The following is a 17,895-nucleotide window of genomic DNA, read 5'->3' as shown; positions in this document are numbered from 1 at the left end:
GTAGTGATACTGCCTCGGAAACCCAAGGAGGGGTCGCTATGAGTCGAGTCTGACTTGATGGCACATAACAACAACAGCTGGTTGACAAGTCAAAAGAGATGCTTTAGGCTTTTTTAACTGTGTTGAATGAATCTAAGGATTAATTCCTTCTGGTTTCTCTGCACAAGGGTTACATACATACAAGAATTAAATATGGTCCTTTCCAGTGATGTTTTAGAGAATCTTTTCATTGGTATTTTTTCCAATAAACATGATCTCTTGGAGCAATATTAAGTAAAGGAGAAGAGTTAGTTTTATTATAAATTAAACATTCTTTTGGACTTCATAGGTTTACTCTTCATGAAATAATTACTGGAAGGCCTATAATCCTTCCTTCCATCTTCTCCATTGACCATAACTTAGTACCACCCAAGTTATTGAAATATATTCAATCTTTAATGCAATCCTCTAGGAAACATTTCTTATAAATTACAAGCTTTGTGCCATTCTAGTCTCATAAACTGTGACAGAATAAATTTCTGTTTATTCTGTTTATGTTAAAGCAATCAATTTGTGGTATTTCTATTAATACTAGCACTAGATAACTAAGACAAGAATGCTTCTAAAATTTAAAAGGACTAAAAGGAGAACCTAAGTATTCAGAAAGCTTAGCAAGTTGACTTTTTATTAATTCCATTCATTCTTTCTAAAAATCCAAAGGATTGAAAATGATATGAACAATACAATCTCCAATATATGGGAAAGATTTGGCATAATTCTCTCTCTCTTCTTTTTTTTTTTTTTTAATTTTTATTGTGATTTGGGTGAAAGTTTACAGAGCAAAATCACTTTCCACACAGCAGCTCACATACACTTTGTCTCATGACATTGACTGCAATTTCCCACAATGCAAAAACTCCCCTCTCGCTTCCTCCCCATAGTTACCTTTTCCCTGTGTCCTTCTTTCCCATGCACTCCTGCCCCTCCAGCTGTCTCCCTGTGCATATACAGCCCTTCTTTCTCCCATGATTGATCTCTCCAAGGAGTGTATCTACCTAATGTAAATGTTCAGCTCATATGCCTGTCTTTTATTTGGCTGGAAGCCACAGGAGTGGATTCAATTCTAGACCTGAAGGGCAACGAGGGGCCATAGTCTCAGTGGTTCCATCAGGCTCTATCAGACCAGCAAACCTGGTTCCCACCCCTTTTATTTTTTTTTGAATGATTTTGAGTTTTATTCCACATTGTTCTCCCATTCTTCCCAGGATCTCCTACATAGATTCCCCTCTGAGTGGTTGACAGCGGTAGCCAGGCACCATCTAGCTCTTCTGGTCTCATAGTTGTATAGGCTCAGGATCACATGATTACCAGTCACTTGAACTAATTGTTTCCATGTGCCTTTGGTTTTCTTCATTCTTCTTTGCTCTAGACAAGGAGAGATCCATTGTTGTCATCAAGATGGCTGCTTGCAAGCTTTTAAGATCCCAGTCACAGCTTGCCAAAGTAGGATGTGGAACAATGTTTTTGTGTTGTATGTTATGCCACTTGAGCTTGATGTCCCCTGCAACTATGGTCCTGAGCCCACAGGTCCAATTATGCACTCCCTTGGGGTAGCTGGCTAGCCAAGAAATGACTACAACCTGGGAATTCTTATAGAACATACAAATACACTTGTAGAATCATTGTCTGCCAACCCTATACATGGTCATGGGCACACTCCCCCCTGCATCGACATTTCTAATAGTTCAGCCTGTCCACCCATCTATCCACCTGTATATCAATGTTTAGATTTGGCATAATTTTGAATAATTTGTCCAGTAAAATTTCTTCCTCTGTCACTGCAAAGAGTCTCTGATGCTCCCCAGGTAGGTATTGTTTTCAAGGAGTTTTTTGCTATATATAAAAAAATAATAATGGAAAGGCTTTACCCTCTGTGAAAATTTACAAATCATTCAAACCTAAAAAATCCACTGTCATCGAATCAACTTTGATTCATAGCAACCCTATAGGGCAGAATAGAACTGCTCCAAAGGGTTTCCAAGGCTATAAATCTTTATGGAAGCAGATTGCCTCATCTTTCTCCCATGGAGTGGCTTGTGGGTTTGAACTGCCAACTTTTTGGTTAGCAGCCAAATGCTTTAACCCCTATGCCACAAAAGTTCCTACAAATCATTACTAAGACATATTTATAATCATTCAAGGGTGGAAGTTGGATAAAGTCTACTTGCCATTCAAGTATAGATCCAGAAGGCAAAGGGAATTGTCCAGGTAAAGTCTTAAGATGTTTACCAGGGTTATGTAATAGGGGAGGACCCCAAGGAATATCACTGTCTGGCACTCACGGAATCCAATCTCTGGACACGAGCTTTTGAGAATGAGAAAGTAGCTTTTTATTTATATAGCAGTAGGTAAGGAGTTAGGACAGACTCTCCTCAAATCTGACTCCCCAAGGTAAGCATGATTTACATTTTATGAGGTTTGAAAAGGGAAGTTATATATATTCATTGAAATTCTAGAAGACCTAATGCATAGGGTTTTTTAGGGTTTTTTTAGGGTGGTACAAGTAGACATGCAGAAGTCATACATCGCATGTTCTAAAAATGGCAGCCTTAGCATGATCAGCAGGGGAGTTAGACACATCACTAGATATTTTTAGAACAAGTCTGAAGTCTTCTGTGCATGCTCTGTGGGCCAAATATGGTAGGAATCAGTGTAATCTTGTTGTCTCCCTCTTGCAACTGCTGGCTCTAAAAATGAAACAATTTAAATTTACCATGGAATGTTACTAATTGCAAGCAAACAAAGCAATAAGCAGCCACATGCTCCACTTTCTCCGAAAATTTTCCCCATTGGAATTTTTTAAAATGTCAATCATTTTATCTCTCCCCACATGTCTTAGTTGTCTAGTATTACTATAACAGAGCTACCAGAAATGAATGGCTTTAACAAACAAAAATTTATTCTCTCATAGTTTGTTGTTGTTGTTGTTATGTGCCATCAAGTTGGACCCGACTCATAGCGACCCCTCCTTGGGTTTCTGAGGCAGTATCATTACGGAAGTAGATTGCCCAACCTTCCTTCCAATCTGTCATAGTCTAGGAGGCTAGAAATCTGAGTTCAGGGCATTGGCCCTAGGAGAAGGATTTCTCTCTCTGTCATCTCTAGGGGAAAGTCCTCATCTCTTTTTCACATTTGTGGGTCCAACATTCCTTGGAAATCTCTGTGTCTTGACATCAATCTTGCCTTTGGTCTAGGGTAAGATTGCTCTCAGTGCAGTTGCCCCAGGTCCAAAGGACACACTCTACTCTTGGCTCTTTTTCTTGGTGGTAGTAGGTCTCTCTCTGCTCACTTCTCTCTCCTTTTATCTCCTGTAAGGTAAAAGATAATGCAGGCCACACTGCAGAGAAACTCCCCTTACATCAAATCATAGCTATGACTTGAGTAGGGTTTCATCCTACCCTAATCTCCTTACAACTGATTGGCTGATCACATCAGATCACATCATGGGAGATGATTTCTTCATTACATAACTGTCACATTGCATTATTACATAACTGTCAAGCCACAGAGAATCATTCCCCCTCAAAATTAACACATATTTGGGGGCAGGAGCATATACCAATCCATGATTAGCTGAATGTTTTTATGTACAGTCTTCATCATGAGGGCATGTAAAAGTTAAGGGAAAATAATTTTAGCATTGGGCCTTAACCATAATACAGTGTCAGGGACTTGATAACAACTGGACTTTCTGTTTTTCAATTTCATTTGAGCCAATTGGTTTGGTGGATACAAAAATACTAGTTATTTCATGAGACTAATCCTCTACTGGTTCTTCTAAAGGCCATTTATAACTACTTGTGCTATGATAGGTGCAACCATAATTTGAGAAGCTGCCTATTTAGCAGCTGCATCAGCAAGGTTATTTCTTCTAATTTTTTTTCAGTTTGAGGCACTCTCTTCTGCTGGTATGCTTGTATTTTGATTATAACAGTTTTGGAAGGGTACAATAAAAGATCTGCTACTAAAGTTTCACTCTAAATGGTGTTAGGAGAAGAAGTTAAAAACCTTCTTTGTTTCCATAGCATGCCAAAATCATGAATCACTCTCAAGGCATATTCAGAAGCTGTGCAAACATTCAAAGACTTTCCTTTAGCACATTTGCAGGCTCTTTTAGTTGTTGTTGTTAAGACGCCATCAAGTTGGCTCTGACTCATAGCTACCCTGTGCACAACAGAACGAAACACTGTCCAGACCTGTGCCACCCTCACAATCTTTGCTATACCTGAGCCCATTGTTGCAGTCACTATGTCAATCTATCTTGTTGAGGGCATGATATCCTTCTCCAGGGAATGGTCCCGTCTGATAAAATGACCAAAGGAGGTGAGATGAAGTCTGACCATTCTCACTTCCAAGAAGCATTCCAGTTGCACTTCTTCCGGGACAGATTTGTTTGTTCTTCTGGCAGTCCATGGTATTTTCAGTATTCTTCACCAACACCACAACTCAAAGGCATTAATTCTTCTTTGATCTTCCTTATTCATTGTCCAGCTTTCACATGCATATGATTTAAAATACCATGGTTTGAGTTAGGTGCACATTAGTCTTCAAAGAGACATCTTTGCTCTTCAGTACTTTAAAGAGGTCTTTTGCAACAGATTTGCCCAATGCAATATGATGTCTGATTTCTTGACTGCTGCTTCCATTGATGCTTATGTTGGAACCAAGTAATATGAAATCTTTAACAACTTCAATCTTTTCTCCATTTATCATGATGCTGCTTATGGGCCCATTTGTGAAGATTTTCATTTTCTTTATGTTGAGATGCAGTCCATACTGCAGACTGTGGTCTTTAATCTTTATCAGTAAGTGCTTCAAGTCATCTTCATATTCAACAAGCAAAGTTGTGTCATCTGCATATCGCAGGTTGTTAGAGTCTTTCTCCAATCTGATGCTATGCTTTTCTTCATATAGTCCAGCTTCTTGGATTATTTGCTCATAATACAGATTGAATAAATATGGTGAAAGGATACAACCCTGACACACTCCCTTCCTGATTTTAAACCATGCAGTATCCCCTTGTTCTGTTTGAACAACAGCCTTCTGGTCTATGTACAGGTTCCTCCTGAGTACAATTAAGTGTTCTGGAATTCCTGTTCCTCTTAATATTATCCATATTTTTTTATAATCCACACAGTCGAATGCTTTTGCATAGACAATGAAACACAAGTAAACATCTTTCTGGTATTCTTTGCTTTCAGCCAAGATCCATCTCACATCGCCAATGATATCCCTTGCTCCATATCCTCATTCCATGTCTCAGACTCTATTAAGAGCAATGACTTCAGCTTGGTGAGCAGAAATAAATTCAGGAGTGTCTGGCTTTTAAGGACCTCAGTGGGTGTTGTACAGCATAATTAGCCAGATAATGAGTCAGGAGTCAGTTTCAAATAGGAACTGTCTACAAATAAAATTATGTCAGGATTTGTCAAAGGAGTTTCCTTTAAATCACTATGGGGAGTTAATAGTTGCTCAGTTAGATATAAATAATCATGGGAAGGGCAATCATCTTCATCAGTTACAGAGAGAAGAGTTACTAGCTTTGAAGTAGTCACTGTAGGTAATCTAATATTTGAGGCTGCCAGAAGAAGAGCCTCATAGGAGGTAAGTCTGCTAGCAGTTAGACTTTGGGTTAAAGCAGAATTAAGTAAAGCAGACACAACATGGAGTACTTATATATCTAAAAAGTTTCCCCAAACTTTATCTGCAGTGATTTCTGTATGTTTTGCAGTAGGGTTACAGTCCTGAGGCAAGGAGAATAAACTCTGGATACAGCTTTAGCTTCAGGCTGAAATAACCTACAGGCCTATGCTGCTCTCCATGTTTCTGTGTAATAACCCCTAATGGATTACCAGAAACTTCATGGACAAATAAAGGTCCAAATGATAGTTAAGAAACTCTAAAGTGGGTGTATCCACCTATTAAGGCCTTTTAATTTATTTATAGCCTCTTGGTCTTCTGAGGTGAGATGGAATGGAACTGGCTCAGAAGTTTTCAAATATTTGTATAAAGTTTAAGCCATTAAAAAGGTTAGGAATCCATGCTTGACAATAACCACATAGCCACAAAATCCTAAAAAGCCCTTAAGTTATTTCTTTATTTTAGCGGTCCGGACTCATAGCAACTCCTCATTGGGTTTCCAAGGTGGCATCCCTACGGAAGTAGATCACCTAATCTTCCTTCCAAGTAGTGACTGGTGGGTTTGAATCACCAGCCTTCTGATTAACAGTCCAATGCCTTAGGCACTAAGCCACAAGAGCTCCCTTTTTTTACCTTCAAAGCAGGCCTGTTGAGAAGTGGAGCAAATGAATACGACATTGACATATTGTAATAATGTAGATTTTCTTGGGGATTGCAAAGGTTGCAAATCTGTGTGCAAAATCTGAGAAGAATAAGTGGGAGATTCAGTAAATCCTTAAGGAATAACAGTTCAGGTAATGGTTGGTGGTTCCAAGTAAAAGTGAATAAATATTGGATTTGTGGGATTCTGAAAAATGCACTACAAAGATCTATAACAGTGAAATATGTCACATCATGAGGGTCATTGGAAAGTGGAAAATGTGAGCTAGGGATAACTAGGAATCTAAGAATAACAGTGCAATTGACTGCACGTAAGTCCTGAATAAATCTTCAACTTCTATTATTTGGCTTCTTAACGGGAAGGACAGGAGTGCTGCAAGGCCTAGTGATGGGGACAATTAAATCTTTGGAAAAGAAATCCTGAATTACAACCTTCAGTTCTTATTTTGCTTCTCATTTAAGTGGGTACTGGGGAAACTAGTAAACATTTAGATGTATCCATTTGAATATTAGTAGGTTAAGAGGACAACACTCAGCCAACATCTGTAGAAGTTGTGCCTCACAAGGTTTCAGGAACCTGAAAGATTATATCACAGGGAAGAGAGCCTGAATGAATAAAAGTTTGAAGGGGCATAGTAAAGACTTGAATATGACAAATAGCCTTTTCCATGTCTAACTTTCTATCTTTAAGGCTTAAAGATAGAAATATTTCCCCCTTTTCATTAAATTGTAGATGTCAATTTCATTTAGATAACAAATCTCTTCCCTACACATTAACAGGAGTGTTAGAACTGAATAAAAAGGGACAGAAATCCTCAGTAATACTCAGGAAGACTGGGAACAGAAATGAATGGATTAAAACTTGTTCTTGGTTAGTCACCCCTATGATTTTTGAAATTTTAAAACTCTGGAGCAAAGTCTTTTGTAAACAAATGGAGTTAACAGCAGACAGAGTGGCTCCTATACCAATTAAAAATTGGCAGGATTCTCCATTAATATACATAGCTGTTTCCCCTTGAGGATTTACAACCATCATGGGTAAAACCACTGAACTGTTCCCAGAGTCCCTTCATTCTAAATTAGGGTGTGGAGATGGGATTAAAGAGGAAATTTTCTATTTATTCTTCAATTTAAAGCACTGACTTTTCCAATGGCCAGTTTTTTGTTTGCTTGCTTTTACAGTAGTGAGACAAGTTTTAGATGCATTGGAGGGTTAAGTTTCTTTTATTATGAATTCCTCACATTTGTTGTAATTTCAGAGCCATCAGGTTATTAGCTATGGCTTTTTTTTTTTTTTTTTTTCTGAAGTTAGAGAGAATTCATGAGCCAAATTGGTAATTCTGCAATGGGGGTTGCTTTCCAATCTAAATGGTGCCATTTTACCAAAATTCTGGAATGGGGGTTGCTTTCCAACCTAAATGGTGCCTTTTTACCAAACTGAAATTTCCAGATATAAACACCACTAAAAGCTCCTGCTTGTAGCACCCAGAGCCAGTGAACCACGATCTAACTATTCAGTAATTTTTCAAAATAATCAAGTTTGATATTCATAAACATCCTCATCCTTATTTTTTAGACATGAGTGAATGTCTACAAATATGTTAACAAATAGAATAGCTAATGTGAAGAAAGATATGGGCAAAAGGGGTTTGATAACCCCTTTGTGGTTTTTTCCATGCACCTCCTGCAATCACATAGTATTTGCTTATTCCACCCTATAAAACACACTCCCCTTCCACACTCTGGAAAATTATTATACTCTGCCTAATTATAATAGTGTTTCCTGATTCATGAATCCAATTTATGATTGGAAGGAAAGCCTTGAGAATACCTTTAAGCAATTTTTGGCCCATGTGTCAGATGTCCTCAAGTAATGCAACAGCTGATTTATCCATATCTAGAGCTAGACTGTGTTTAGGAATTGTCCATTCAGCATGTTCTGACCATGATTGAAGTTCTCTGGGATAAGTTAACATATGAACTAATTGATGTAAATCTGGCAGCACAGGCTGATAAGTTACAATAAGAATCTTAAATTCCTCAGCAAATTTATAAGGTTCCTCACATAATTGTGTAAAATCCTTAACAATACTATGCAATTGTGTGTGAGTCCAAGGAACAAAGGATATACTAGGGTTATTAGGAGATTCCCTGGTGCCCATTCTGGAATCTGTGAGGCAGAGTTTAAAGGGCATTTTGGGAATGGCTTTAGATTTTCAGTAGTTTCTTTGGGAAATAAGGGAAGTTCAGACAAATTATTATCAGGAGACTAGGAAAGCAAAGAAAGGTACAAAGAAGTGAAAGTTGAAGCCTTCAGTGGTGCAGAAATGGTGTTTACAGAACTCTGATATTGCAATCCTTTGTATGTTTAGTTAATTTAGAAACAGCATCCTATATAGGAGGAGCTATTTTGCTGTATTGATGTCTCTTAGAGGCATTAAGGTAATGATTGAAATAGGTGTCCCATTGAATCTGTTTAATGTGGAAGCCTGTATTTTCAAACTTTCTGCACAGGGAATTAACTTACAAAGATCAAAGATTCCCCATAGTGGCCACTGATTTTTCAAACTACTTTGAGTCAGGTTGTGCCAAGCAGGCAGAAACAAAAACATTAAGGGTCCAAAATGTTTGTCCATGTAATGAGTGGGGGTCCCTGAGGGAAGCTAGAGTACTCTTAGATTTAGCATTCTCTATTTTCCAGAAGACAGTTACATTAAAAACACAGACCAGAGCTTTCAGTTTCTCAGGATCAAACAAATGCCTAGCAAGAGACTTTAAGATACCTTGGCAGTAACTGCATGGAACCTATGCCAATGTTCAATTACAAATCCAACAGTAAAATGTCAGGGAGCCTCCAGGTAAAAAAAGTGGTGGCTCAGATTTGAGAGGTTATTTACCTTGCTGAAACTCCTGAGACTCCACTGTGGAGATAGAGGGTCCAAGGAGGCTCTACTTGGTACTGTTGACTGGACTCTCTGTTGCCTCAGGGATTGCAAAGTTCAATTCACCTTCAGAATTCTGCTTCTGACACCAGAAATATCATAGGAGAAACAACAGACTTAGATTCTGTTAAAAGTAAAAGTAGAATTTTATTGAGGAATAGAGAATTCATGAATCAGGAAACACTATTACAATTAGGCAGAGTACCATAATTTTCCAGAGTGTGGAAGGGGAGTGTGTTTTATAGGGTGAAATAAGCAAATACTATGTGATTGCAAGAGGGGTTATCAAACCCCTTTAGCCCATGTCTCTTCACATTAGCAATTCTATTTGCTAACATCCTGGAACATTTTTAACAAATCATCCTTCTGAGAACATTTGTGTCAAATTTCTGTAACAACAAACATCTGGCCCCTTCTTCTTATCTTAAAATAATGGGCTATGCTTGAACCCTAAGTTACAGATATACAAAGAGTCTTATGATAAGCAAGAGTGAAGCCAAGGTCTTAGCAAGTGAATCAAAATAGAGTCTGACTTAGATCTGGGTCAGTTATTCTAGTTATGCCAGAAAGCTCAAGTTTGGGGTCTGCTAATGTAGTACAAATGAGCTGAGAAGATGAACTATATGAAGAAGAACACAGTATCAGGAATGGGGGGGAAGACTCGTCAGCAACATGTGATATGCAGATGACACAACCTTGCTTACTGAAAATGAAGAAGACTTTAAACACTTACTTATGATCAAAGACTACAGCCTTCAGTATGGATTACACCTCAACATAAAACAAAATTCCTCACAACTGGACCAATAGGCAACATCATGATAAACAGAAAAAAATTTTGAAATTATCAAGGACTTCATTTTACTTGGGTCCACAATCAACACCCATGGAAGCAGCAGTCAAGAAACCAAATGACATATTGCATTGGATAAATATGCTACAAAAGACCTCTTGAAAGTATTTAAAGCACACATATCACTTTGAGGACTAAGGTGCGTACCTGACTCAAGTCATGGTACTTTCAGTCATGTAATATGCACATGAAAGGTAGACAATGAATTAGGAAGACCAAAGAAGAATTGATACATTTAAATTATGGTGATGGCAAAGAATACTGACTGTACCATGGACTGCCAGAAAAACAAACAAATCTGTCTTGGAAGGAGTACAGCCAGAATGCTCCTTGGAAGTGAGGATAGTGAGATTTCACTTCATGTACTTTGGACAAGTAATCAGAAAGGACCAGTCCCTAGAGAAGGACATCATGCTTTGTAAAGTATAGGGTCTATGAAGAAGAGGAAGACCCTCAATGAGATGGATTGACACAGTGGATACAACAATGGGTTCAAACATTGCAATGATTGTGAGGATAGTGCAGACCAGGCAGTCTTTCCTTATATATATATATATATATATATTTGTTTTTGTTGTTGTTATGTGCCGTCAAGTCGGACCGAACTCATAACGACCCCTCCTTGGGTTTCTGAGGCAGTATCACTACGGAAGTAGATTGCCCCATCTTCCTTCCAAGGAGTAGCTGGTAGGTTTGAACTGCCAGCCTTCTGGTTAGCAGTCAAGTGCCTTAGGCACTACACTACCAGAGCTCCTATATAATCTATAAAATGGGAGCTCTGGTAGCATAGTGCCTAAGGCACTTGACTGGACAGATAAGATACTATTATTTTCCATATTGTGCACACTGATACCTTGAAGTAACTTGTTCAAGTTTGCACTTGAGCAAGTAGAATGTCAGAATTAGCTACAGAATGAGAATTTACTCATTTAGCTACACAATCAGCAGGGGTTGCTGACAGATTGGAAAGAAGGAATGAAGAGGGAGGAGGAAGGGAGAAGGTGTTGGGATGACTTTTAAGTTCTAGCTTTGACTTGTAGGAATGATGCTGTCATTCATCAAGACAGAGACCCAGGAGAAGAAACCAAAGGGAAATAAATAGGGATGGTCAGTGTGTACATGTTGAAGTTGTCCTTGTGGGACAGCCAAGTGAAGATGGCAGTTAGGTAGATAGGCCTGGGCCACTGACAGGCACTCTGGGTGACGATGTATGTATGGGACCTTAGTGTGTGGGTGTCAGGAAGCCACCTGGGGATGAGATGGTAGTTCTGGGAGGCTGTGCTGTGAGGAAGCATCAGCATCCAGAAAGCAGCAAGTGAAAAGGAGCCAAGAAGATTGGCCTTAACGAAGAGGAGAAAGTGAGGAGATAGTCTGTAGGCCTGTAAGAAATTTGAGAGGGGAGTGATGTGCCAAGAGTTGCCAAGAGATCGTGAAAGACTAGGGTTGGAATCTCACCTATGAAACTTCACAAGGAGAAATTGTTTGGGATCCAGGGTGGTAGGTAAATCTGGGCCTGGTTTGGGATTGCTTGGGATTGCCTGGTTGGGAATTGCAGGTTGAGACTCCTCCCTCCTGCTCAGATGCACCTCTGCCAACAGAGAGACAGGAGGATGAAAACTGGCAGGTTGCTGAGTATCTCTGAGGACATGTTTGATTGGCCCTCACAGTGTTTAATTTTATTTTTCAATTGCATTACCATTAACTTACAAATTCAAAGCATTTTATATTAAAGGCTATTGTCTGCATCTCTTGAAAACCAGAGAAGGGTCAGCACTAGCCTGCCTTCCCCCACTAAGTTGCTACACTCTCCACCCTCCCTCTTATGGTAGATACGTGAGTAGCTGTCACTGTCCCTTCCATCTCCTGAGACATGGTTGAGGCTCTGGAAAGAGAGCCCAAGTCCTGTCCGTGGCTAACAGAACACCCTTGCCCTTACTCTGCCCTGAAGCAGCTATTACTGTTTTATGGGGGGTTGGCGTGGAGTGGTCCAGGTTATAGAGGTCTGATTCCTGCCACCTGAAAAACATGACTCTGGGTGGGAAAAGGAGCCCACAGCTTGGGGAAGCGAGGAAAGCCCCAAGAGAAGAGGCCTTGTTGGTAGGACTGGCCCTGATACCTTTGAAACATGTCATTCAACTAAACCATATCTTCTCTTGGAACTTTAGTTTACTTATGAGACTTTTACTGAGGCAGGGCTGTGAGGTCCAAAGGTGCTGATGTCAGGGAAGTTTTTTGTGAGCCCAGAGTGCTGTCAATAGAAGGACCCTTTGGGGCTGTTCATATCTTAATCTGAAGTCTATATTACTGTACAATTTATTTCCTCTGTATTTTATTTTGTGCACCCAAAAGCAATTCTGAGCAGGGGCTCATAGAGTTCACCTGATGCCAAAGTGATGCATGGCACAGAAAAGGCTGAGGGGTCCTGGCTAGTCTTTTTACCCATTGGCAAGATTAATGCATTCTGAAATATGTTTCCAAGATTGGTCTGCTGCAAAGCCTTCCATAGAGGCCTAATGACACTGCAAGAGGTCAGGTTTTAGGTATATTTGGGGTTTGCAGAGGTAGAGAATAAAAGAAAGAAGAAACCATAAAGTCTTCAGAACTATCTATGTCAGTTTTGAGTCATTGCTGAAGGCTTGGTTTTCATGAGAAGAAAATGGGTGAGTCAGAAAATAGGAAAGATGACCCCAGGCCCAGCACACAGAGGTGGATCACCTGAGCTTGTCTGGGATGCAGGCCCCTTTGCTGAGGGTTCAGGGCTACTGCATCCAGGACTGCCATGGGCTGCTTTGCTAGAGCAAGGCCCATTCTTAGTCCAAGGCCACCCAAACAGCTAATTCTCTAGGAAAAAGTGTTGAGAGAAGAGATGGAAGGAAGGTTGGGCAATCCTACTTCGTAGTGATAACTGCCTCGGAAACCCAAGGAGGGGTCGCTATGAGTTGGGGCCGACTCGACGGCACATAACAACAACAACAACAACATGGTCTCTTGGAAATCAAAACGTCTGTTGAGAAGTCAAAGGGGGCATGGCCTGCTGGACAGGGAGCAGCCACTGGTGGTTATGGTGCCGTCGTCAGGCTATGGTCTCGTGTTTGGAGCCAGAGGAGGTAGACTAACAGGCTGAATCCAACCCCTGTCCCTTCTCTTGGGGATTTCTTTGCTGCAGAGGGAATGTGCATGCAGAATCTTTGGGAAAAAAAAGGCTCTAGTGGGAGTGTGGCTGGAGTCAGAGAGGGTTCGTGGCAATTGTCTGGGACAATTGTGTAGCATGATGCATTCTCCTGTTTTCCCCACAGCCTGTGGCCCTCATCTTTGCCTTTCTTTCCATCCTTCCCTTCCTCTCTCCTCCTCCACTTCCCTCCGTTCTCTCCCTCTCTCCTGGGATCTGCCTCTCATCTCTCTCTTATGAGGCTTTTTTCTTATGAGCTTTACATAAGAGTTTAATATGCATGCTGTATGTCTTGCCAGAAGTTGCCTGTAGTGCTTCCAGAGGCCATCAAAGAGTTTACTTAAGGGAAGCAAGACTTAAGGGAAGTCCAGAGAATGGCTAGATGGCCTGGCTAGTGTCCCCTGTGAACATGCTGGCCAGGTACAATCCCTATAGTGGACAGAGGGACTGCTCCAATATAGGACAGTGCTTCCCTCTCAATTGGCCAGACCCAGGACCCAGTCAGGGAGTTAAGCTCCTTCCTGTGCCCACACCAGGCAGGCAGCTAAAATTTATCCATTCTATGAACATCTGTCCTAAAAATGCTTTCTCACTTGGACCAGAGCTGCTGTTTAATGGACTATTAACACCAGAAAGAAGAGAGCTTCCCATATCTTGTGATTAGCTGGGGACCAGGAAAAGCCACTACTTTCTGGAACAAAGAAAAACTTGTGAATGTGAATTTGTAGAAACAATATTGTATTGATGCCACACCCTGACCACAGGTCAGAATATTTGAATTGAAGACTGAGGTGTGAAGTCTGGGGAGAGAGGCCTATACTCTCATTAACCATAGAGAACTGGCCCGAGTACTCCCATGTCCTTACACAACCCTCCTCACCCAAGTGTGCTCAGTGGCTCAGAGCTGGTATTCTGGCAGCCCACTTTGTTACTTCAAATGTGCCTCAGGGACCTAGGGCATTAGCTCATTGCAGAACTTGTTAGAATTTAGACTCCTGAGATTCATCCCAAACCTGCTCAATCAGAATCTGCATGTTAGCAAGACCTCCAGTGATTCACGGGCACATTAATTAGTGTCTGAGAAGCGTGTGTGTTGCAAAGTTAGGACTCCCATGGGTTGGAATTCAAACTCAAGCTCCAGTAGCTGGGTAGTTGAGAGGACATCCTCAATTTTTTTGTGACCCTCAATATTCTCATTTATAAATTGGGTTAATAGAACTCCCCTCACAAGGTGGAATGGTATCACTTTAAAGGCCAGTGTGGTAGTTCAGTTTGCATGTCAACTTGTCTGGGCCTGGTTGAGTGGCTGGGCAGCTGGTGGTAGTTATTCCCCATGATGAGACTGGCAATCAACTCTATGGTGGGATCTACCACAAGCAGCTGAGGAGCTGCCTTTGGGATATGGTCTGCTTCCTGTATATAAGAAAAAGCTTTGGGGATAGTCTCTAGTTTATGGCACCTTGAACCTTGCTTGTACCAGGTCGTTGTGCAGCAGCCTGCCATGTTCTGCTGACCTTAGGACTTACAATGGACTTAAATTAATGGCCTGCCATGTGATTTGGTAATAGTGGGACTGTGCCTTTTTACTTGTCAACCTTGGGCTTGGCAGCTTCAGCAGCCAGCAGCTGTCTGAGTGAAGAAAAGCGTCTAGCTTCAGTGGACCAGGAGCTGGAGGCAGAGCTGAAACCTAAGGCTGAGGGGCTTTTACCCATCCCCTAGAGCCTGGCACTTTGAACTTGGACTTAAAGCCTCCAAACTGTAAGAGAATAAACTCCTGTTTGTTAAGGCCATTCCATTTGTGGTACATTCTTGTCAGAGCACTAGGTAACCAGAACAGCCAGTATACTTGGATACTAAGCATGGACTTGGGAATAGGACACAATTTAAATCCAAGCTCTAGCTCTCATGTTCAAGTTATCTACTGACTCTAAGCTTCTGTTTTCCACCATCTATAAATGGAAGTAGTAATACTGTCCACCTCATAACATAGTTGTGTAAATACAGTTAATGCAAGTATGTAAAGAGTCTGACATGTGATAAGAGCTATAGTGTAGCTATGATACTGATGCTGATATTTGTAAAAATTCTTAGTGTCATAATTGATTCTTAGCAGATGCCTATTAAAATGTTGGTTTCCTTCTCTCATAGCTAGTACTCCATCTTCAGTCATACACAATGTGGCTGCACTGATTCCTAAGACAGGAAAGCACATTTGTGTGATGGTAGCCTTATGGAATCCAAATCCGGACATAGAGTTCTTTACGATTTTGGATTTTAGATGAAGAATCTTTTAAATATATAACACCAAATACAATTTAGATATGAATTTGGATAAGCAGATTTATTGATACAATTAAAAGACATGAAGATTGTTGCAGAACTTAAAATGTATAGTCATTGTGCTGTGCAAACAGAAATTTTATATAATAGCTCACCTTTTGAATATATCTGCACACAAACCCAGCTTCAATTTCTCCTATTTCCAAAAGTTATTTTGTGTCAGGGAAACCAAAGGAACACCTCTGAGACACAAGAGACCTAGAATGAGGATGAGACTTGGGCATGTTATACTTCTGTTGTCATGGTGGATGGAGCATGTGAGCCCATACCTGACTTAAACCTCAGGTATTTGCTATACTGGGTGTTAAGAATTGATTCTTTTAAGTATAATTTTGCAGTTGTTGTTGATATTGTTATGTGCCGTCGAGTCAGATCCAATTCATAGCGACCCCTCCTTGTGTTTCTGAGGCAATATCACTACAGACGTAGATTGCCCAACCTTCCTCCCAAGGAGTGTCTGGTGGGTTTGAACCGACAGTCTTCTGGTTAGCAGTCAAACACCTTAGGCACTATGCTACCAGAGCTCCTAATTTTGCAATAGTCTCTGCTTATAGATTACTGTAGAGTAAAACCCAAACATAGAGCTTCATTGGGGTTTCCACTGGGAGGTCAAATGCAAAGATCTGACAAAGTTCTGTTCATTAATGTGAGATTGGAATCATGCCCTAAGAATAAAGAGGTCTTGTTTTGGTCTCAAACTTTGAGTAATATTGAAAAGAAAAAGAAAACAGATTCAGCTGGGGCCTGCTTGGAGAGAGCCCTGTACATAGCTCATGATGGTGGCACTCCAGGGAGGGGTCCTTGATGCCAGCCCCTTCTGGGGCTTCTCTGTGGCTGAACAACACAGACTTTCCATGTGAGCTCGCTTCCCTCTGTGCTGCCTCGGGGCTCTTCCCAATGCCTTCTTCAGCAACTATCACTCTGTGAGGAAACAAGGCCTCCCTTATCTTGTTTATTGGTTATTTATCCCACTTTTCTCTTTCAGAGGGCCGCTGCCAAGGTGACAAGTCAATGTTCTGTAGGATGGAAGTCTTGTCTCGCTACTGCTCTATCCCAGGCTACAACAAGCTCTGCTGCAAGTCCTGTAACTTGTACAACATCAGCAACATGGATGACAGGACAGATCCACCACCTGGGAAGGATAATGACATTGAGGAGTTCATACCCACTCTCCAGGTGCCCACTCTAATCATGGAGGTTGAGCCCTCACCAGGTACCCCCTTGGAGGTCCCACTCAATGCCTCCAGCACCAACACCACTGAGGATCACCCAGAGACCAATGCTGTAGATGTACCCTACAAAATTCATGGTCTGGATAATGAAGTTCAGCCACCCAACCTAATCCCTCGACGACCGAGCCCATACGAAAAGACCAGAAACCAAAGAATCCAAGAGCTCATTGATGAGATGCGGAAGAAGGAAATGCTCGGAAAGTTCTAATAAAATGGAAAGATAGCATCCATAGCATTTTTTCCTTGCTTATAGAAATATTCCATGTGATAGCAAATCCTGTGTTATGAAGATGAAGTCCAAATTCCTGATTCCAAAGGGTTTTGAGAAAACAAAGAAAAGGGATGGTATAAAAAATGTGTGAGCATGTGCCAATGGGCTAGCACATGTGTTTCCCAACCATAAATGTTCTAAATCCTATACTGCCAACACCAAGAGAGTTGGGTGGAGAGTAATACAGTGGTTCTTCAACCTCTTTCAGTGAAGGGAGGGCCAGAAGGATAACTCTGAGATATAAAACATTTGCCTGAAGTTTCTGAGCAGTTATTGGGAAATCTTCCTTTCCTTGGTGGTGACAATCTTCTGGAGACCAAGGAAACTTCCTACAAATCCCCTAACCAAGGAACAAGCCCCAGGGAGACTCTTAAGAAAAAATAATTGACCAATTACCAAGGGAGCACAATGAAGTGGAGGTTGTGAACTTAAATGCCTTCAAGGGTCAGGCAGGTGACAAGGATGGGTATAGTGTCCGGTTGGGTACTGTGATCAACCTGAGAGCCATGTCCATCTAGAGTTGGTTGTCAGTTCCGGTCATTGCTGCCATATGCAGATGGTCTACTTTTTCAGAAGAAGTCAGACATCTAGATTTCCATGTGAAAACTAACTTCTCAATTTTCAAAGGTCAATTAAAAATATTTTAAAGCAATCTGTTCTAGGACTCCATGAGGCTTTAGAACTACCAAACTGAAACCTCTGATTCAGTCTTAGTTTGATGTAGTTTTGTTAATTGAGGACATAGGAAA

At 40.8% G+C, this 17,895-nt stretch overlaps 1 protein-coding gene across 1 annotated transcript in view; it reads left to right on the top strand.

Moving 5' to 3' along the window:
- The window catches only part of ADAMTS2 (ADAM metallopeptidase with thrombospondin type 1 motif 2), a 374,801-nt gene extending 357,718 nt beyond the window's left edge, over nt 1–17,083 (top strand). Inside the window, exon 22 of the mRNA XM_007953408.1 lies at nt 16,629–17,083. Coding sequence (XP_007951599.1) covers nt 16,629–17,083 — 455 coding nt within the window. The remainder of the gene's footprint in view (nt 1–16,628) is intronic.
- Nucleotides 17,084–17,895: the final 812 nt, after the last annotated feature.

Source organism: Orycteropus afer, unplaced genomic scaffold (assembly GCF_000298275.1).
Source record: "Orycteropus afer afer isolate SDZICR_OR568_19922 unplaced genomic scaffold, OryAfe1.0 scaffold00393, whole genome shotgun sequence".
Classification (NCBI taxonomy): Eukaryota; Metazoa; Chordata; class Mammalia; order Tubulidentata; family Orycteropodidae; genus Orycteropus; species Orycteropus afer.
The sequence above is the reverse complement of the archived record's forward strand: the minus strand, read 5'-3'. Positions and strand labels throughout refer to the sequence as shown.